This window comes from Eptatretus burgeri, chromosome 14, assembly GCF_056783735.1.
Source record: "Eptatretus burgeri isolate ZD-2024b chromosome 14, Ebu_testis_v1, whole genome shotgun sequence".
NCBI lineage: Eukaryota > Metazoa > Chordata > Myxini > Myxiniformes > Myxinidae > Eptatretus > Eptatretus burgeri.
The window spans coordinates 25,380,875-25,403,477 of record NC_140974.1 but is presented as its reverse complement, the minus strand read 5'-3'; the positions used below and the strand labels follow the sequence as shown (position 1 = coordinate 25,403,477).

Sequence of the window (22,603 nt, the reverse complement as noted above, 5' to 3'; positions counted from 1 at the left end):
GGCTCATCCACAACCATGACCGTTACCAGTAATGGAAAGCATTGTGGGGGAGGGAGGGAAGAGCGGAAAAAAAATAAAAAACACACACACACACACACACACACACACACACACACCTACACCTATTATGAGGACTCTCTGGAGACAGTTCTGCGAGGAGTGGCCGAGCAGTTGGAATTTGTCCTTAAAATGTGGATTGAGCACCTCACAGGCAGCACCTCCATTTGCTCTTTCATCCCCCTCACCCTCTCCCTTTCTTTCTGGCTTTTTCTTTCAGCGCCTTGTAGGCAAAAGGTGCCATGTAAATATAATTTATGATTATTATTACTTCCTCATGCTACCCAGCCACTGCTTGCAAAGACTTGCTGAGGTTATTGAACAAGTTTTTCATTTCAGATTTGAAAGTTGGTCTTGCCATGAGAGCATCCTGTGCTGATCACAAGGTTGAGGATGGGGAAGGATGACTTGTGAACGTTACCTTGATATGCAAAGGCAGATTTTATGCATTCTGTTGTTTTTTGTTGTTGTTGTTGTTGTTGTTGTTGTTGTTGTTGTTGTGGAGAGCCGTGTCCCTCATTTTACCTTCATGCATGAGGGAAGGAACAGGTGGTGTGAGCAGGGTACAGGGGTTCGAATAATTGCATCAGCTCCCGCTGCACGTTGACTCAACACTTTTAAACAGACCGATGTTCAAACAACCATGTAGTCTCCATACCACACTATACCCATATCATCATTACATTGAAACCTATTTAATGATGATCCGAATCATTTTAAAAGAGGTCGTATTAACCTCTTCCTCTTCCTCTTCCTTTTCCTCACCCGATGTTTTCATACAGGTATGTGGAGTTCGCTCAGCAAGACAGATCTCGCGGTTGGCATATGCCCACGGTGTGGTCATCGTCACGTGTTCGGGATGCCAGAATCGTCACATAATTGCGGACAACTTGGGATGGTTTTCGGACTTGCAGGGAAAAAGGCATGGCTATTGGTTATGGTTGTTGATCAATACGTTTACATCGATCCAAATCCTGGTGTCAAAACAAAATGCTTAAAATGTTTATTTGCAGGAACGTTGAAGAAATTTTGGCCGAGAAGGGAGAACGTGTGGTGCGAGTGATTGGGAGTGAAGCCTCCGATATTCTGGAGGTGATGGGCAAGGAGGAGGGAAATAATAAATGAGAGAAACAGAAATTGCAGCATCTTTCTTCTTGAAGCATAATCTCGGTGTCTCAGTAGTTGTACTCGTAACGCTAGTTGGATTTCCCATACAAATCTCGACCTGATATTCGGTGGCCAGATATTTCTGACTTCGACCTTTTTTCTTTTTTTTTCTTTTCTTTTCTTGCTTTGCATATGATCTCTGGTTGAGTATTATTCAACTATCAACTGGCATTCTTTTTGTGGTGCCAAGAGTGGGTGCTGTATTGAAGAGCAATCCATTCTTTTACGGGCTGGCAGGATAGCCGAGAGGTATGCGTGCTCAACTATGAGCTGTCTCAGTTTGGATCTGGACCAGGCTATAAACTGTCACGTTGGTGTTATGGAGGTAGGGCGATGCATCAATGTGATCTTAAACCGGAGGACCTGTCTGCCAGCAATTGGGGTTGTTGGTGGGCATTAAAGATCCCATGGTGTATTTTGTGGAGTCGGTGATTTGTCACCGGCACCTAAAACAAATTACAAGTTACTGCCACGTGAATATCAGGCCTGCTGAGCTGGTTCTGGAAAGACTGGGACCAGAACTCTTCCTCTGGCAGGTGCCACGAGAAGCTGAGAATAATGGGGACTGAAAGAAAAGGAGTGAAGCAAGCTGTATCTCTGCAGTTGTATGCTGATTTAAAGATAACGAGAGTGAAGTTGAGGGCACACCATCACAAATCCACACGCTTCTCACTGAAAGCAAACTTAAAAGATGGAAAAAAAGTTCCACCAGGCTTCGGTTCCATCAAATTTCGAGTTAAAACAAATTTTTTTTGCCCCGTTTTGACCTCTGTGACCCTTAGTCCCCCACTCCCCAGGGGCATGAACCAGGGATCAAATCCAAAAAATCGTTCCATATTTCATACATCCCTCAATGTTGATTTCACATACAAAGTTTAATTTAAAAATGTGGCCAAAATTGCAATTTTTTTTTTTTTTTGGTATCTCACCTCTTGATCCTGCCCCAGGGTGATGTGGCTAAATAGGATACTGCTCTTGCACCTTTGTGCCATGTGGTGATAATAACTACAAAGTTTGAATTTCTGCTCAACCGTTTAGGCCTAAGTCACATTTGCCACGGCGGCCGTAGGGTCTACAAAATCTACGGCCACTAACAATTATAGGGCGGCCGCAGTATTTCCACGGTCACACAATGTAGCAGTCACATATGTTTTTATTTTTCGGGGAGCCGCGCGGCGTATTTATAAATTGTGGAGACAAAACGTGGGGGTGCCGTACGTTCTTTGATTTGATGTCGAACGGTGACCTTAGGGCGTTCCTGCGGCGGCCATAGAATTTTCAAGGCAGACGCAAGGGGCCCTAAGGCGAACGTGTGGCCAGACGGATGGAAACGAGTGGGTTAATTATTTTATTTTATTTTTACCAGTTTTTTTTTTCGGCTTGTCGAATTGCTACGGCAAACGTAGAAATGAAAAAAGTTATAACTCCGTTATAATTCCACGGCGACCCCTACGACCTGTAAAATATAGCCATACGGCATAGGGCCACCATGAGGCCACCGCAGAAACTCTGCGGCCGCCGCACGTTTCTGTCAATTCAGAGGGCGTACGGCCGCCGTATCCTCACCGTAGAGCAAATGTGACTTAGGCCTTAGGAGGAAACGGCATGATGGACAGACAGATGGAGCCGATTACAATATCCCCCTGTTTTGTTTCAAAAAGCATGGCGATAAAAAGTAATCGAACAATCCCATTGTATCTTTCATCAAGGGAGCTATTATGCTGGGACCATGGCCTAATACTCCCCATCTCAAATTCAGATGGTGTATGCTATTTGGTTATGACTGACACAGGTGTGATGGATGAAACAGCCTTTATATCTGTCTGAATTCAGATAGGCACACAGCAGCCTCTTCCCTCTCTGCAAACTTTGATAGAATCACGAGCTGGTCAACTACATGGAATGTCTTTCAATCCTGACAAATATCACACACACACACACACACACACACACACACACACACACACACACACACACACACACACACACACACACACACACACACACACACACACACACACACACAACGAAAGGACCGTGTGGTGACCCCTACCATTTACTTCCTGAACTATCCTCTTCAACAACTTCAGTCTCAATCTTTTGGGTCTCTCTATCACAGTGGTTTTCAAACTTTTTTTAGTGGCAACCCAATTTCAGAACCTCTCTACATCGCGCGACCCAAAAGATTCAAAACCCAATTCATAATATACAAGATAAGATTTCATATGACACAAGAACATTTACTGTTTACTTTATTCACCATCGTCATGTTTTCATAGATGAGTAAACGGAGAATAGCCGACAGTATCCAAATAGGTAGTACAGTTGAATGTTTCAGAAGTTTAGTCCGAATGACATTTAGATATATCAGTGAGAAGGATGAGCCTGTTTTTCAGAAACCAACTTCTCCATTCTTGGAGAAGTAGATGACAATGCCAGGATCGTATCATGCTCCATTTCTAGGCGATTTCTGTACTTTGTTTTAATCACCACCATGGTGGAGAACGACTGCTCACAAAAGTATGATTAAGGATATGGCATGAGAACCTTAATGGCGCGCCGTGACAGGGTCGGGTACAACGGCAGCATTTTGCACCAGAATGTCGACAACGAATTCGTCCGCGCAAGAGCCTGCGCTCCTGAATCCTGCTGGAGCTGTACAAGCTCTTCCTGTGCTGTATCATCTTCATCAGCAATCGAGTCCAGTGGAGCCGTGAAAGGGTCCCGAACCACAGAAAAGGACTGCACATCCAGCTCATGGAAATAGTGTTCGAACTGTTCAATGAGCGAACGAAGGTGACGTGCTATCTCCCCAGAAAGACTGTCGAGCTCAGTATCATCGTACTGGCAGGTCGTTAGATGCTGTACCAGACGGGGGAAAAGGCTGAAGCGCTTAACAGCTGCTTTGTCTGCCAGTAATTTTAGAGTCACCAGAAATCCGCTCATTTTGTCGTGAAAAATCATGAGGTTGGCGTCTTTGCCTTGGAGGGAGCGGTTGAGGACATTGAGACGTTCAAAGATGTCAACAAGATAGCACAGTTCTGACAGCCAAGAGTCCGACTCAAGCAACGCTACCCATGCCGTTTTCCTTTGTGTGCGTAGGAACTCCTTCAGTTCATATTTGAGCTCGTAAACGCGCAGAAGAAGGTTTCCTCAAGATAACCATCTGACTTGAGTGTAGAATAGTAAATTGTTATGGTCGGTGTCCATCTCCTGGCAGAATAGCCTGAATAACCTAGTGTTGAGGGCGCTCGATTTGATGTGATTCACCACTTTTACGACTTCTGAGAGTACGCTCTGCAAGGTTTCTGGCAAAGTACGAGAGGCGAGCGCTTCTCGGTGAATCATTCAGTGTACCATGGAGGTCTGGGGAGCCACCTCAAGCAATTTAGCCTTGAATCCAGAACGCACTCCTAACATTGCTGGCGCACCGTCTGTTGTAGAACCGAGCAACTTTCCGAAGTCCAGATCATGGTCACGATAAAACTGCTCTACGTTCTCAAAAATGTCCTCGCCTTTGGTGGTGGCCTCCAATGGTTTGATGAGCAGAGGCTCATCGACAAAGTTATCAGCCTTGATGAAGCGGACCCAGACGATGAGTTGCATGTACGATGCGATATCAGTGGACTCGTCCAACTGTATGGCATGCCACGGCGATTCCTTGATCTTCTGTACGACCTGAGCCGTTACGTCCAGACTCATATCTTCAATTCTGCGTTGGATGGTGTTGTCAGAGAGGGGTATAACTGCCAGTTTCTTCGCTGCTTCCTCCCCAACCATCAGAGATACCATGTCCTTTGCACATGGCAGCACGAGTTCTTCCGCAATGGAGTGAGGCTTTTTAGTCTTGGCAACATGGAGCGACACTCGATATGAGGCCTCTAATGCCAGAGAATTGGTCTGATGGCATGTACCCTCTCTGTCAAGATGCGTATTCTTGAGTGCAAGAAGTTTCCTCTCAAAGAACGCTCTCTCCTTATCCTGATAAGGCGCATGTTTTGTATTCAAATGCCTCTGCAACTTATTTTGTTTCATAGACTCTGTTGAAAGCACTTCGAAACAAATCACACACTGAGTCCTCTGTGCTCTACTTTTATCCACCACATAGTAAAATCCAAGGTCCTGAGATTTATCCTGGTAAGAATGTTCTCGAGATTTGCTGGTGGTCGGTGCTGCCATCACAAATAAGGTCTCGAGTCGTATGTGAAGACGTGAATAGACGATAATGATAGAGTCTGAGTCTGAGTCTGAGAGGCCGTGGATCAAACCACTAATTTCCCGCCAAAATGAACCGCCGTTCAGCGAGCCCACACATCGGCTGGATCCCATTCCAAGCGTCATGTTGCGCCGGTTCCCATACTTTGAACGAACCGTTTATATTACAGCCTGTAAAAGCGAACACCGATCGAAAATATAATTTTTTTTTCGGTGCAAGCGGACGCCCGCGACCCCACGAAATTTGCTCGGCGACCCCACTTGGGGTCGTGCCCCCGGGTTTGAAAAACCAAGCTCTATCAGTCATGATCTTTCTTGGACAAACCGCATTTCAAAGTTGGCCTCCAAAGCCAGGTGTAGACTGGGCATTCTCCATAATGCAGTCTTTCCTTGGCCCACCTGAACTCTTATCCACCTTCAAGGCCTTCATCTCCAGCTTGATGGAGTACTGCTCTCTCCTCTGGGCTGGCACCCCCAGTCTCACACCTTGATCAGCTTGATGCTGTGGAAGCCAAGGCCTTTAAAATCATTGGAATCTTGCGCGATAAAGTGGGGCATTCCAATGGGCCGATCACTCTCATGTTGCAGACAGATCTGTTAGTAATTTTTTTCACCGGCACTTAGCACATATAGGGCGGCTGCAGTATTTCCATGGTCACACAATGTAGCAATCACATGTTTTTATTGTTAGCTAAGGCTAACTCGGGCGAAGGGAGGGGGGGCCGCCACTGAAGGTGGATGCAGATTATTGTTTTTACCCCTGTGTGTCCGTCTGTCTGTTTGTGTCTGAGCAGGATATCTCAAAAAGTGGTGGATGGATTGAGACAAAACTTGGTGGACAGGTTGGGCATGTGACAAGGATGAATTGTTTAGATTTTGGTGAGGATCCGAATCCGAAATTTTTTTTAATGGGTCAAAAACGATACATAGCACGATATTTCAAAACTATGTGGATAAGTTGGATGGGTGACAAGCCGATTAGATTTTGGTTCAGGTCCGAATTGAGATAAGGCCTTTCAGTGGATTACAAAATGTAAACTGTTCAGCTTGGCATTAAGGTTGAGGTTGAGGTTGAGGTTCAGTTCTGCACGTTACTGAGTTCTGTTATTTATGTTTCTTTGACATATTTTAACTGCTCCTAAATGTGTACTGCAGGAATGTTTTGATTATCTGAACTGCATCAGATAATTAAGTGGAATAATGTAAAGTGGTGGATTTTGTTATTTGTTGAAGATTTCCATCATTCTTCTTTATACAAAAGGTCCCACTTTCTTGTAAAGGGCAACTCCACCACTCGAAGACCAAAAAGGCGTTCAGTACTTTTAATGCAGCTCTTGTAGTGATATCTCATTTGCACTACCCATGCGGGCTTGGTGTGCTGTGGAGAAAGAAATGTATCCTAGCTCCTGATTGGAGGAAACGTCAGCAATCCTAATTGTCCCACGACTTGATGGATTATAAAACGTTACCTCCTGTCTGGATGGTGATTCACAAATAACTACTACCACTACGACTCTCAATTTATCCTCATCGGTTGAGCAGACAGTGTTTTGGGCTCATTTCCTTCATTCCTTCACTTTTGGGTGCAATTCCTTCCCTCCGTGTGAAACACCCGAATGACAGTTGTAAGCTGGGTTAAGGTTCAAATCCAGGTGAGCTTAGAGGCAAGTCTGCATTTGTCGGCTATCCTGCCAATGTTATTTAATCCTGCCAGCCTATATTCCCAATCATTCTAGGCATACTGACATGTTTCCTCCAATCAGGAGCCGGGATGTATCTTTTTTTCCCTATCACAGCTATTCAGCACACCTGGACAGTGCAAATATGATTGAGACTCACAGAGATTCTGACATTGTGGTTAGAGCGTCTGCTCTGAGGGTGGGAGGCTGGTGGTCCGATTTTGACCATAACTGAGTCATACCAAAGTCTTGTACAAGTAGCGGTACATTCACAGTACATCGTCCTCATGTCAAATAAATATATAAATCCTCCAGCCTTGATAGCCAAATTACATGTTTACTGTCGTGTCCAAATATCAGTTTCCGAGCTAAAACAAGGTGCCCGAGATATTGTCCACATGAGAAAGAAAATAATATTTTTTTTTGCTGTGGACAATTTTATCCCAAAATGAACCTGAACATTTTTTCATACTGATCAGATGTCGTATTCTACATAATGACGTCATAACAAAGGCACCACATAACGTCATATTAAAAAAAAAAAATCAAACTCCTTCCCCATGACAAGTACTCGCGACGTGTCAAGTTTCAATGTTTTCCTTGGTGAGGTTTCAGAGATACAGAGGTCCAAAGTTTTTCCGTTTTTCCAACGTGGCTGCCACACCACGTGACCTATGCCATCATCATTGTCATTAAAACATTCTACATGAGTAGTTGCACCGATGGTGAAAATTTCATCTCAATCTGATAAGTGGTTGCGGAAAAAACCCACTAAAGTTCTGTGCGACAGACAAACAAACAGACCCAAATGCAATACCCTCTCCTTCGGCGAGGGTAACAATGAAACAAACAAACGGAGTGAAAACTGAGTACAGTAGTCCCTTCTGTCGGCGAGGGTTGTGGCGTATTGACATACGCGTGCAAACACAATGCGTAGAGCGTTGTGATGGTAGTCACGTGTCTGCAATGCATATAGCTGTTCGCGCCCGCTCGGGACTTCGAGCACCAGTAGCATCAGTGGCAGCATGTGGTATCATTAGTAGTGTCTTGTTGGTCGTGTGCCTGAAGAGTGCATCGAGTGCATATTAAAGCGGAGTTACGGGCGCCTACCCTCTCGCTCGAGACAATAAAGCAGAGTTGTGTTACCCTCCGGCTCGTGTCTGCCTGTTCGCACCTCTGCCACGACACTACAAGGGTAACAAACAAACAATCAAACAAACAAACGGAATGAAAACTGAGTACTTCCTTCCTTCGGCGAGGGTAACAAACAAACAAACGAACAATCAAACAAACAAACGGAGTGAAAACTGAGTACTTCCTTCCTTTGGCGAGGGTAACAATCAAACAAACGAACAATCAAACAAACAAACAAACAAACAAACGCAGTGAAAACTGAGTACTCCCTTCCTTCGGCGAGGGTAACAAACAAACAAATAAACCAATGTCAGGTCTTTCCAAAAGGTGACCACGTGTGACTTCTTTGAGGTCACACTGAGGTGAACAGAGCTGCCATCCACCAGCAGCGACTGCTTGAGGAATATCTGCCTACGAGAGATTCCGATGAGAATCGTTCGACAGAGTAACCATGAAAAATATGCTTTTGCCTCATAACGTCACCAAATGACGTCATAATGTCTCAAGCTTGACATATCTAGAAAGCACTCACCGAGGTGTTCAATTTGAGGTACTACACGATATGGTTCCTAAAACTTGAAAATTTGACCTTGGGGTCAAATATGTTTGACCTCAGGCGCTAACCATGAAGGTCAAGGCCAATCGCCATCAAAAATTAAGCAGCTGTGCACCAGACCATGAACTATATTCCCATGAAGTTTGAAGACGATCCGATCAAAATTACTCAAAAAATAAGGGTTTCGTCGACTCCCTTGATTTGCGCCAAAGTGACCTTGACCTTTGACCTTGACCTTCAAATTTTTATGCGCTGAAAGGGACCTCTATAGGCCTCTGATATGCGAAGTTACAAAAATTTCCAATGACAACTGTGCTCTGCAGATTGATTTACATGTGATTACAGACAAACAAACAAACAAAAAAAACAAACAAAAAAACATCTGAAGGTCAAGGCCAATCACCACCAAAAATTAATCAGCTAAGCGTCAGACCATGAACTATATTCCCATGAAGTTTTAAGACGATCCGATCAAAATTACTCAAAAAATAAGGGTTTCGTCGACTACCCTGATTTGCGCCAAAGGGACCTTGACCTTTGACCTTGACCTTCAAAATTTTGTGTACTGAAAGGGACCTCTATAGGCCTCTGATATGCGAAGTTATAAAAATTTCCGATGATAACTGTGCTCTGCAGAATTTTTTATACGTGATTGCAGACAAACAAACAAACAACAAAAAAAAACATACAAGCTGACTAACATATCTTGCAAAACTTCGTTTTGGCGAGATAACAAACAAGCAAACGGAGTGAAAACTGAGTACTCCCTTCCTTCAGCGAGGGTAACAAACAAACAAACAGTCAAACAAACAAACGGAGTGAAAACTGAGTACTCCCTTCCTTCGGCGAGGGTAACAAACAAACAAACAGTCAAACAAACAAACGGAGTGAAAACTGAGTACTCCCTTCCTTTGGCGAGGGTAACAATCAAACAAACAAATGGAGTGAAAACTGAGTACTTCCTTCCTTCGGCAAGGGTAACAAACAAACAAACGAACAATCAAACAAACAAACAAACGGAGTGAAAACTGAGTACTTCCTTCCTTTGGCGAGGGTAACAAACAAATAAAACAAACAGAGTGAAAACTGAGTACTTCCTTCCTTTGGCGAGGGTAACAAACAAATAAAACAAACAGAGTGAAAACTGAGTACTTCCTTCCTTCAGCGAGGGTAACAAACAAACAAACAGTCAAACAAACAAACAGAGTGAAAACTGAGTACTTCCTTCCTTTGGCGAGGGTAACAAACAAATAAAACAAACAGAGTGAAAACTGAGTACTTCCTTCCTTCGGCGAGGGTTACAATCAAACAAACGCAGTGAAAACTGAGTCCTTCCTTCCTTCGGCGAGGGTAACAAACAAACAAACAGAGTGAAAACTGAGTACTTCCTTTCTTTGGCGAGGGTAACAAACAAACAAACGCAGTGAAAACTGAGTACTTCCTTTCTTTGGCGAGGGTAACAAACAAACAAACGAACAATCAAACAAACAAACAAACGGAGTGAAAACTGAGTCCTTCCTTCCTTCGGCGAGGGTAACAAACAAACAAACAGAGTGAAAACTGAGTACTTCCTTCCTTTGGCGAGGGTAACAAACAAATAAAACAAACAGAGTGAAAACTGAGTACTTCCTTCCTTTGGCGAGGGTAACAAACAAATAAAACAAACAGAGTGAAAACTGAGTACTTCCTTCCTTTGGCGAGGGTAACAAACAAACAAACGCAGTGAAAACTGAGTACTTCCTTCCTTCGGCGAGGGTAACAAACAAACAAACAGAGTGAAAACTGAGTACTTCCTTTCTTTGGCGAGGGTAACAAACAAACAAATGAACAATCAAACAAACAAACAAACGGAGTGAAAACTGAGTCCTTCCTTCCTTCGGCGAGGGTAACAAACAAACAAACAGAGTGAAAACTGAGTACTTCCTTCCTTCGGCGAGGGTAACAAACAAACAAACAGAGTGAAAACTGAGTACTTCCTTCCTTCGGCGAGGGTAACAAACAAACAAACAGAGTGAAAACTGAGTACTTCCTTTCTTTGGCGAGGGTAACAAACAAACAAACAGAGTGAAAACTGAGTACTTCCTTTCTTTGGCGAGGGTAACAAACAAACAAATGAACAATCAAACAAACAAACAAACGGAGTGAAAACTGAGTCCTTCCTTCCTTCGGCGAGGGTAACAAACAAACAAACAGAGTGAAAACTGAGTACTTCCATCCTTTGGCGAGGGTCACAAACAAACAAACAGAGTGAAAACTGAGTACTTCCTTCCTTCGGCAAGGGTAACAAACAAACAAACAGAGTGAAAACTGAGTACTTCCTTCCTTTGGCGAGGGTAACAAACAAACAAACGCAGTGAAAACTGAGTACTTCCTTCCTTCGGCGAGGGTAACAAACAAACAAACAGAGTGAAAACTGAGTACTTCCTTTCTTTGGCGAGGGTAACAAACAAACAAACGCAGTGAAAACTGAGTACTTCCTTCCTTCGGCGAGGGTAACAAACAAACAAACAGAGTGAAAACTGAGTACTTCCTTTCTTTGGCGAGGGTAACAAACAAACAAACGCAGTGAAAACTGAGTCCTTCCTTCCTTCGGCGAGGGTAACAAACAAACAAACAGAGTGAAAACTGAGTACTTCCTTTCTTTGGCGAGGGTAACAAACAAACAAACGCAGTGAAAACTGAGTCCTTCCTTCCTTCGGCGAGGGTAACAAACAAACAAACAGAGTGAAAACTGAGTACTTCCTTTCTTTGGCGAGGGTAACAAACAAACAAATGAACAATCAAACAAACAAACAAACGGAGTGAAAACTGAGTCCTTCCTTCCTTCGGCGAGGGTAACAAACAAACAAACAGAGTGAAAACTGAGTACTTCCTTCCTTCGGCGAGGGTAACAAACAAACAAACAGAGTGAAAACTGAGTACTTCCTTTCTTTGGCGAGGGTAACAAACAAACAAATGAACAATCAAACAAACAAACAAACGCAGTGAAAACTGAGTACTTCCTTTCTTTGGCGAGGGTAACAAACAAACAAACAGAGTGAAAACTGAGTACTTCCTTTCTTTGGCGAGGGTAACAAACAAACAAACGCAGTGAAAACTGAGTACTTCCTTTCTTTGGCGAGGGTAACAAACAAACAAACGCAGTGAAAACTGAGTACTTCCTTCCTTCGGCGCCCGGCGATGACGTCATGCATCACCTTCATTTGGCGATGAATTTGGAAGGAGCAGTGAACAATAACAGTTTGTGCTCCACTGCTAGTTACTCGATCGAGGCTCAGTAGTGAGTCTGGACCAATGTCACAAAGTTCTTTGGTTGGAATCCACGGGGACGAGGAAATTTTTCATTTATTCCTCCTCTGACGAGGAGAAAAGTGACGTCATAATGATTGCATCGCTGGTACCCTGAGTGCTGTGGGAACCCTCAAACTCAGTGGCTGTTTAGTCTGGTGTTGTGTTTTTGTATCGTATCCACTGTCGAGGTTCGTGGAAGAGCGAGAACACAGAACGGAATGAACAGTACAAAGATAGAGTGGGGGGGGCATACAAAGATAGAGTGGGGGGGACATACAAAGATAGAGTGGGGGGGGCATACAAAGATAGAGTGGGGGGGACATACAAAGATAGAGCGGGGGGACATACAAAGATAGAGCGGGGGGACATACAAAGATAGAGCGGGGGGGACATACAAAGATAGAGCGGGGGGGACATACAAAGATAGAGCAGGGGGGACATACAAAGATAGAGCGGGGGGGACATACAAAGATAGAGTGGGGGGACATACAAAGATAGAGTGGGGGGGGTGGGGGACATACAAAGTAGAGTGGGGGGTGGGGGACATACAAAGATAGTGGGGGACATACAAAGATAGAGTGGGGGGTGGGGGACATACAAAGATAGAGTGGGGGGTGGGGGACATACAAAGATAGAGTGGGGGGTGAGGGACATACAAAGATAGAGTGGGGGGGGTGGGGGACATACAAAGATAGAGTGGATGGGGGGGGCATACAAACAGCTTGGTTGAGTGATAAAATTGACTTGCAACGTGGGGAAGAACAGGGGTGAATCTCAATTACAGAAGTGGGAGGAAAAGCTGGAAACTCAGAAAGAGAGGGCTTGGGGTGGATTAATGGGGGTAGAAAAGATTATGGTTGTGGATCGGGGATAGGTATTTGTTGACATGCGCGTGTGGATTGTGGGTGTAGATCCAGTATGTCTTCGACCCTGAAAGTGTAAGCGGTGAAAAAAAAAGCAGAGTAGTCTGTACTGTAAAAACGTGTAACACTCAGGAGCAATAATCCCCCTCTGACTACATGCAATGGAGTGCTGTACTCTGAAAATGCCAATAGAACATGGTGGTGTGGTGTTCAAAGAATCGTGGAGGAATAATATCTACATATTACGTACGCTACAAAAGCAAAATGATGACAATCTACATATTACGTACGCCACAAAGCCAAATGATGACATATACATATTACGTACGCTTCAAAGCCAAATCGTGATGACTAATATCTACATATTACGTACGCTACAAAGCAAAATGATGACACATCTACATATTACGTACGCTACAAAGCCAAAGTATTTGTCCCCCACCATGCACATACTGATATACATCCCTTTCTTTCTCTCTACTCCGATCTTCAAACTCCGATGTTTCCTCTCCCTCCTCAGTTTGTGTATTTATAAAAAAAAATGTCGATGGTACCAACATTTGGAGACTATTTGCATTTATCTGCGTCGAAGGATCATTGTATTAAAAAAAAAAGAAATAAAACGTGAAATGAAATCGCATCGAAATCGATTATTTTATAAAAACGCGACCTGACACGTGACGGACCCACGGCGTGCGTGATTTAAAATAAATAAATAAAAGAGAAACGACGTGACGTCACCGCAGCTGCCGCAGGAGCGTCACCCGACCGGCTCGTTCCCGCCCGCTGAGTAAGAATCGCGTCACGTTGGTGAAACGTTATTTAACTCTTATTATAATTATTCTTTTAAAATACATAACGATTTCAAGCGAGAATATAAGAGCAAATTGTCTCCTTAATGTTCTGTATGTATAATCGAACGTCGTTGTCGATTCACAGTTATATAATTTTAATATAATCGACCTCGGAGGTCGATCTGTTTCTCCTCACCGCTTGATTGTTGTATTTTCTTGCATTGTTCAACCTCCTGCGGGTATTGTTTGTGTTTATTTTTTTTTATTATTCCGAATGTTTCCGGCTATTTTTAATCTTTAAGCTGCGCGCTGTTTGTCCGAGCACCTGTGCCGGTGCAGGCTCTGTCGTTGCCCCGGTGACGCTTTTCGCGCGCGTTTCGTCTTCTCGGACAATAAGACGCTCGACGCCAATTGCGATTTTTGGCTTCGGGGACAAGGCGACCCTATTTTGGATGTTACTGTAGTAACACCCATCTTTTTTAATCTTTCCGTAAAACGAGGTTGCGTTTACATAATTTATTACATTGCTTTTGTTTTACTTGGTACAACTGATATAACGTTGCTTGGTGTTATCACATCAACCAGAATGTAATTACTCATCCTAATTCGATGTGTGTGGGTCGGAAGATGACGTCATAAACGGTAGTGCATTGATCAATGGAAGAAGCACGTTTCGTGGTGGTCCATTGATCAATGGAAGAAGAAGAAGAAGCACTCGTTTCGTGGTGGTCCATTGATCAATGTAAGAAGAAGAAGCACTCGTTTCGTGGTGGTCCATTGATCAATGGAAGAAGAAGCACTCGTTTCGTGGTGGTTCATTGATCAATGGAAGAAGAAGAAGCACTCGTTTCGTGGTGGTCCATTGATCAATAGAAGAAGAAGAAGCGCTCGTTTCGTGGTGGTCCATTGATCAATGTAAGAAGAAGAAGCACTCGTTTCGTGGTGGTCCATTGATCAATGGAAGAAGAAGAAGCACTCGTTTCGTGGTGGTTCATTGATCAATGGAAGAAGAAGAAGCGCTCGTTTCGTGGTGGTCCATTGATCAATGGAAGAAGAAGAAGAAGAAGCACTCGTTTCGTGGTGGTCCATTGATCAATGGAAGAAGAAGAAGAAAAACAAGAAGCACTCGTTTTGTCTTCAGACGCAGTTTTCCTTGGTTATGGCAATCCTGGGGTGTTTGTTAGCGAACGCTCACCCACAGTGGCTGAAGTACTCCATTTGAGCCTGGTGTTGGCTCAGCGGTTGGGATGGCAGCTTGGGATCCTAGTGTCCTGAGTTCAAGCCCCGTCGGCCGCTGAATTAATTCACCAGGGGGTTGACTCAGCCTGTCATCCTTCCGAGGTCGTGAAATGAGTACCAGTTTGAATGTGTGTACTGGTAGAGGGTCACTGCATCAGCGACACAGTCGCTCTTCAAGAAATGATAGCTACCCCGGCAGCTAAGCTGCCATACGACCACCAAGTACTCCATTCAAAACTGTTAAGGAACAGCTGGCTTGGCAAGCGCTAGCTAGCGGCTTGGTAAATGGACACAACCTGGTGAGGCACAACATGGATGGGTCACCGCTTCGAGGCTGAATACTTGACCAGTATATTCTTCCCGGGAAGCTCGTGCTCATTTTGCTGACCATGGAAAGATGCCTGGCTGAGTCAACCAACCTGGTGTTATTTTAACGGATGACAGGGACTCGAACTCGGTCTCTTGAGTTCTGTGTATTCCCTTCTTCCCTTTCCCGAATGTCTTCCATCTTCTTCTCCAGGCTCCTTAAATCTCAAAGGTACCAACTTGAACCGTTCCATCTCCCCTCCCCCCCCCAAACACCACACCTGCATCTATAGATGACCCCAACCCTCCTGAAATCCGCTTCTAGAACCTATTTGAAAGACAAATTTACACCTCGTATCGTTTACCCCTGTTCATAAAAATTGCTGACAGGATAATTGGGATGACACGTTTACCTTTGAGCTCTCTTGTCCGGGTTCCATTCCCAATTGGACTGTAAACTATCAGATGGGTACTTCGCAGACAGGGCGTTGCATCACAGTGTGCGCCGGATCTATGTTGAGTTTGGTGTTCCTTCTGCTCGCATTACCTGATGGACATTTAAAACACAATCGGCAAGTTATCACCGACACCCTGAACCAATGACTAATTCCTGCCCTGACTACCGCTGGAAAGGCATTGACAAACCACCTACTGCAATCCTTACTCTATGAGAGCACTGAACCTTCCCTTAGAGAGAAAGAGAGATATGTCAGTTTAATAAATAAATGACAATAAACTATTGTGTGCATCAGCCATTTGGGATTGAGGCAGAATTTTTTTTTTTTTTTTTTACCAGATATTGACCAATCTGTGATTTGCATCCATTTTAACATAGCCTGTTGCCTCTTTTGCCCTCTCTCACTTCAAGCTTGCAACAAACACCCACACACCGTTGGAAAAATGACAAGCCAGTCACAAGGGATCCAGCAACTTCTGCAGGCCGAGAAGCGAGCTGCTGAGAAGGTGGCTGAAGCAAGGAAACGTAAGACCTCCTCAGTCTTATTTCCCTCACCTTTGGACACAGCACTGTGGATCTCGGTGAATTTTCGTTCATCTCCATACTCAGACCGATTACTAATTATTTGGGAATGGAAAGGGTTGGGAGCAATGAATGGATAACCCCAGGACAGTGCTTCTCATATGTTTGTTCGACATGACCCCTTTCACACAACAAGCCACCAACGGTGACAATATATATTTTATACGATTATAAACTGAGATTTAAAACATTTCAAAGACTGCAGAGCATCGCCAAGACTTGTTTTGTGTGCTTTTTATAGACGTACTGTACTTGCATTCTAATTGCACATACTTTTGAGAGGTACTGAGTCCCATAGTTGACAATGTATGTCAGAGCAGAAACTCTACCATGAAGTCCAAGGAATTGTCTGTAGAACTCTGAGATATAATTGTGAGGCATAGATCTGGGGAAGGGTATAAAAATTTCTGGTGTTGAAAGTTTCCAAGAGCACAGTGACCTCTTATTAGGAAATGGAAAGAATATGGAACTATCCAGACTATTCAAACTGAGCAACCGGGAAAGAAGGACCTTTGTCAGGGAGGTGACCAAGAACCCAATGACCACTCTGTAGTTCTGTCAGAGTTCCTTGGCTGAGATGTGAGAACCTGTCCGAAGGACAACAATCTGCAGCACTTCACAAATCTAGGTTTTATGGGAGAGTGGTCAGATGGAATCCACTCCTGAGAAAAAGGCACACGACAGCGCACCTGGAGTTTGCAAAAAATGCACGTGAAAGACTGAGAGCACGAGGCAAAGATTCTGTGGTCTGATGAGACGAAAATTGAACACTCTGGCCTGAATGCAAAGCACTACATCTGGTGGAAACCGAGCACAGCTCATCACACATCTCTCACCATCCCTACCGTGAAGCATGGTGGTGGCAACGTCGTGCTTTGGCGATGCTTTTTAGCGCCAGGGACTGGGAGACTGATAAGGATAGAGGGAATAATGAATGGAGCCCCATAATGAATACAGGCAAATCCTTGAGGAGAACCTGCCTCAGAGTACAAAAGACCTTGGACTGTGGCAAAGATTTATGTTCCAACAGGATAATGATCCCAAGCATACAGCCAAGGCAACCCTGGAATAGCTTCAGAATAAGAAGGTGAAAGTCTGAGTGGCCCAGTCAAAGCCCAGACTTGAAGATTGCTGTTCACCGATGTTCCCCATCCAACTTGACAGGACTTGAGCAAATCTGAATGGTGGAAACTCCCCAAATCCAGATGTACAAAGCTAATGCAGACGTACCCACGAAGACTCGAAGCTGTAATCCCTGCCAAAGGTGCTTTTACAGAGTATTGATGCAGGGGGTTGAATACTTATTGATTTCACCTTTTAATATTTAATCAATTTTTAAAAATTTCTAACGACGTTTTCACTTTGTTTTCAGGCTATAACACAACAAAATGTGACAAAAAAATCGAGGGGTGTGAATACTTTCTGAAAGCACTGAATCTACAATGTGTTGCATTCAGTTGTGGGCACCTTGTAGCAAAAGAGAGCATTCAGCAGAGAGCAATTGGATTGGCTCCAGGCTATCAGGTGCTCTTAAAGATGAGGTGGAGCGAAGGGAGGAGGGGGGGGGGGACTGTGGACATTAAAGAAGACAAGATTTCCATAAAAGCTGTATCGGTATCGAAATATTAAAGGAAATTGGATGCAAATAAATTTCTTTAGATTATATAGGGCGATATAATTAAATGCTAAAATGAAGAACAATACAAGGGTGGGACCAAGATGACAAAGGGAAACTCATTTATTTTTAAATACATTGTCAAGGCTCGTGAAAGAGCTTGTTCACTGAATGGATCAGGAAGTAACAGGACAAAAGGAACAGCAGAGAGCGTGGGGGGAACACCAACAGCAGAGTGAAGGCCAAGATAGAGCATGAACAGCACCACCTTACTAACCTGGTGTTGGCTTTATGGTTAGGGTGGTGGCTTGGGATCCTAGGGTCCTGAATTCAAGTCCTGTTGGCCGCTGGATTAACACCAGGGGGTTGACTCAGCCTGTCATCCTTCCGAGGTTGGTGAAATGAGTACCAGTATAGCAGCCAAAAGGCTGCACATGAAGGAAAGGGGTATTGACGGATTTATTAAAATCTGGTATTTGTGTGGTGCAGGCATGATGAGCCGAATGGCCTCGTCCTATGCAAAATTTCCTTGTGATTTGAGACTTAAACAAACAATGGGTGTGGGAAGGAATTTTATTGTGGGTGGGGGAGGGGGGACAGGGTAACAGAAAAGGACAAGGTAGCAGAAAAGGACAAGATGGAACCAGAAGGGAGAACAAAGTTTGGAAAGAGAAGGGCTTGAGGTGGGGTGGAATTTGGGGTTAGCGAGGGTAGAAAAGATCATGGTTTTGAATTGGGCATGATCTGAGATGGTGGTGAACATGTTGGCTATGGGAGTAGTGGGAGTCAGTAAGCCATGTGTGGAGTTGGCCTTGGACACCAAAGGCAGACAGTTTGGAGAGCAGGGCAGGATGCCAGACTGTATCAAAAGCACGAGATATGTCCAGAGACGGCCCTGATCTCATGTCTGACATTGAGAGCCTCCATCCATTGTTGGGTGAGTAGAAGCAGCATCTTCAAGGTGGAGTGACCTGGTCTGAATCCAAATTGGTGATCTGAGATGAGGTTGTTGGAGAAAAATAAGTATTCCACATCAACTGCGATGATGGATTCCATGACCTTGCTAATTGGAAGTAAGTCGACAAGTCTGTAGTTGATGGGATCAGTTTTCTTACCTTTGTAATGCAGTGATGTTGGCATATTTCCAAGCAGATGGAAGATGACACGTGCAAATGAGAGGGTGAGAAGGGCAGAAACAGACGTGCAAGAGCAGCAGAGCAAGTTTTTAGTACATGTGAGCTGATGTCATCCAGTCCAGTAGCAGAGTGAGAGTCAAGGGTTGAAAGAACCTTGTCCACCTTCTCAGGTGCAAAAGACACAGAGTCCAGGAGCAGTTGAATATGACAGGAAAAGATGGGTACCGTGAGTGAGGATTTGGGGACACAAGATTAGAAAGCAAACACAGAATTGAAGCATTTGGCCTTCTCACGAGAAGAGTTGGCTATGTTGCCATTTGAAGTGCAGGGAAGGATGGAAGTGGAGCCTTTTACACAGAGGAGTTGGTTGGTGGAAGAGTTTTCTTAGTCTTGAAAAGCAAGGGCAGTGAATCAATTTCAGAGGAATGGATAATTGTACACAGAGTATAAACAGATATATTGGAGATGAGTGGGCAAGTCTGATGGTGCAGGTGTTTAGGGTTGTGTGTTGCACTCTCCCCCCCCCCCTGCCCCCAACCATCTATATGTGTTTTCACAAGTTAACTCATCCTTAATGGTGTCTGCTTAGATAGTGTAGACAGTTTGTCTCCCTCTTTGTGTTGTCAAAGAGTTTCAGTGCAGACAACATGGAACATAGATAGACATAGTTTTTAAAACGAGCAAAAGAACCTGTCTGTTGAGACAAGTTAATCCCCAACTTGTATGATGTCTGGCATGTTGTATTGTTACGAATCTGGCAGCCATGAGCACTCAACAGCCAAGTCCTATAGATCAGTTATATCGGTAAGTATGTGTTTCAAGGTAGGGTCCCAACCTATGTTTAATGGATGATTAATTGTACGTGCGCTGTGAATTATTTTATAGTTCGGATTTTTACATCACCAACAACAACAACACTCTGCTCGTGGCATTGTCCGCGCTCTTCGCCCGCATGCCGGCGAGCGTGCGTGTGCGGAATTCCATGCCCCAGGTGGTGTGGATTGCGCACAAAATATGGTCACGGAGCGTTTCGCTCTGGCTTGGCCCAAATATGGGCACGGAGCGCTTCGTTCTGGCTGTGCGCCAAATAAGGGTATGTGTCATTTTCCGCCCAATGGGCGACGCGCGGACCAGATCCGGGGCGGTCCTTTGCAAGAAGGTGGAGCCGCGACACGCCGTCCACCCAACGAGAGCAGCTGACGGGGAAGTGGACCCGCCCCGAAAAACGATGGAAAAAGGAGTTGAAGATTGCGCCCGTCTGCTCGAGCGTGCTTCTGTCTGGGTCTGCGGCTGACTGCATCCTGCGCATCTGAGGGTCTCGTCTGGCGCAATACAACAAGCGGTGGACCATCTCATCATGGGAGATCACCTCGTCTCGCCTCATCTGGGTTCGGCTGCCCTGGTCTGTTTCTTTGGCGACTGGTGCACCAGGAAGGTGCGGTCGTCCAGCCGCGCGAACGCGGCCAGGTAGCCAGCACGTTCTTTCCTCAGCTCATCTTCCCTCCGAGCTGAAGGAGCAATAAAGACTTTGAGGTCCATCTCTTTCTGGGTATTTGTGTGTGTCCGTGGGCCCTGTCTAAGTAGAATTGTTTAAGGAATTGCTTGTACATTTGATACCTTTCTTTATTCGTGATAACTCTGCTCTGTGTTCCCCTTCCCGATTAGTGTTATAAATAAATATCCCTTTTGTTGAATGTACCAGCTCGTTCTTTGTCATTTCTGCCATTGGTTTGCCATGGTGCGTATTGGGGATTAGGAAGGCCGTTGTTGCTGTAATTGTTCATTTGGACCGACAGGCCTCGGTAACCATCCACTCTGGTTATACACTGTTCGAGCACGGTAACGGCTCGTTCCGCTCGAGGCCTGCCGAGGGTATGAATTCCCGGGTAGCTTTGCCGCTTGGGTACTTATGTATATTGAAGTTTGGCAATTAACCCTACCCCACGCGGTCGAATTATTGGTGATTCAGGGGCCCGTGCCTTTCGGACTTATCCGAGGGTAACTACCTAAATTCCGGTGTGTTCGGTGGAGCCGACGCTACTGCTCAGGGTTGGGGTTAATTACGTAATTGATAATTAATTACAATTACAGGTGTAATTGTAATTGAAAAATTTGTATTGGGGTGTAATTGTAATTTAATTAGAATTGAAATTTTCAAAAGTTTTGTAATTGACCCCAACCCTGCTACGCTCCCCCGAGCGGTCTTGCATCGCCACAGAGACCCGGCCCCACAACAGTATGACTTGTAATAGAGGCTTACACCAGACAGCACTTTACGATACACATTTACAGACCTGGTACAAGCACCAGTTTTCAACTACGTCCAGTGCTTTAGGAATGCATACAAGCAAAACAAACACATGAGTAGACACTTTGCAAATTACATATGGTATGTACGATAGCATATGATTCTTTCATTTCTTTTTTAATGCTTCACCAGGAAAGGCGCGAAGGTTGAAACAGGCCAAAGAAGAAGCCCAAGTGGCAATTGAGGCGTACAGGCAACAGCGAGAGAACGACTTTCGTCAACGGCAAGAAGCGGTAAAAGAGACAGTGCTTGCACTATGAACCTAATATGACTACACATACGAGTGCACAGTGATAACGGGGAAAGTTTTCAACAGTACTCGGTTGGGCCAACCTAGGTTGTTGTTAGGAATATGTATATTGGACTGTGTTTAAGTTACAAATTTGGCCTGATGGTTGCTTCATTTCTGAAGTGTGACTATACTGCTGGTGCAGTGCCCCTTGCTCATTTGGGCAGGAATTTGACCAGGGTGCTGTGACAATCTCCTCTTTGTGAGAAACCTTAGGATCTATAATGACCACTAAATAGTGCCTGCAGCGAGAACACCTAGCTTAATGTTGCTCCAAGGCACATTGCGCCTTGTGACGCAACACTCTGCCTGTGAAGCACCAATCCGAGAGTTTATAGTCGGGTCAGAATCAAATATAAGTGTGCTACCATGAATTATCGTCTTGGACATCCAACTTGGGTGACGATGTGCAACGAAACATTATCGAGGATATTTGATAGAACCCATCCTCAGGTGGTTTCCTGTGTTTTTCCAGGTTCTTGGCTCTCAGGGTGACCTGGTTGCTAAAGTCCAGGAAAGAACGACCAGCCAGATCAAGTCGATCAGCAGGACCCATCAGGAGAACCGGGAGTATGTGTTAAACAAGCTGCTCAAGGCCGTGTGCGATGTGCAGCCGGAAATTCACCCCAACTTTCACATCTGATCAACACGACACAATACATCCCGTTTAGCTTTTGTTCTTCACGTCAAAGTCCAAACCATTTCAAATTGACCTCGTCGTTTCAAGCACGATCAGATCTCTGGATGAGAGTATTTAAGTTTCAACTTGTCAAACCTCACACCATCTCATTGTCCTGGTGGAGTTACTTGCCCCTCATTGTGCAAATATGATGAGTACATTCTTCTCCCTCACACCATTCTCTCTGTTGTTGAATGTACCTGCTGTCATTGAATAAATGAGTTATTGAAAGGAAA

At 44.6% G+C, this 22,603-nt stretch overlaps 2 protein-coding genes across 4 annotated transcripts in view; both read left to right on the top strand.

The window, feature by feature from the left end:
- DNLZ (DNL-type zinc finger) overlaps window positions 1-1,194 on the top strand; it is a 16,216-nt gene extending 15,022 nt beyond the window's left edge. Inside the window, exons 4-5 of the mRNA XM_085854070.1 lie at window positions 840-979; window positions 1,071-1,194. Coding sequence (XP_085710196.1) covers window positions 840-979; window positions 1,071-1,182 — 252 coding nt within the window. The 3' untranslated portion in view covers window positions 1,183-1,194. The remainder of the gene's footprint in view (window positions 1-839; window positions 980-1,070) is intronic.
- LOC147012815 (V-type proton ATPase subunit G 2-like) lies at window positions 1,131-22,603 on the top strand. 3 transcript variants are annotated; one of them, XM_085854073.1, is made up of 4 exons: window positions 1,131-1,149; window positions 16,170-16,283; window positions 21,532-21,632; window positions 22,164-22,603. In XM_085854073.1, exons 2-4 carry the CDS (start codon window positions 16,202-16,204, stop codon window positions 22,329-22,331), a joined length of 351 nt encoding a protein of 116 aa, XP_085710199.1. In that variant the 5' UTR covers window positions 1,131-1,149; window positions 16,170-16,201; the 3' UTR covers window positions 22,332-22,603. The 3 variants fall into 3 exon arrangements, with proteins under 3 accessions (XP_085710199.1, XP_085710198.1, XP_085710200.1); XM_085854072.1 differs by lacking the exon at window positions 1,131-1,149 and adding an exon at window positions 13,625-13,752; XM_085854074.1 differs by lacking the exon at window positions 1,131-1,149 and adding an exon at window positions 13,976-13,995.

Coding starts and splice junctions, on each gene's coding strand:
- LOC147012815 (XM_085854073.1), top strand. CDS start 16,202: ATGACAAGCCAGTCACAAGGGATCCAGCAACTTCTGCAGGCCGAGAAG. Junction 16,284..21,531: donor GGTGGCTGAAGCAAGGAAAC/GTAAGACCTCCT, acceptor ATGCTTCACCAG/GAAAGGCGCGAAGGTTGAAA. Junction 21,633..22,163: donor TTCGTCAACGGCAAGAAGCG/GTAAAAGAGACA, acceptor GTGTTTTTCCAG/GTTCTTGGCTCTCAGGGTGA.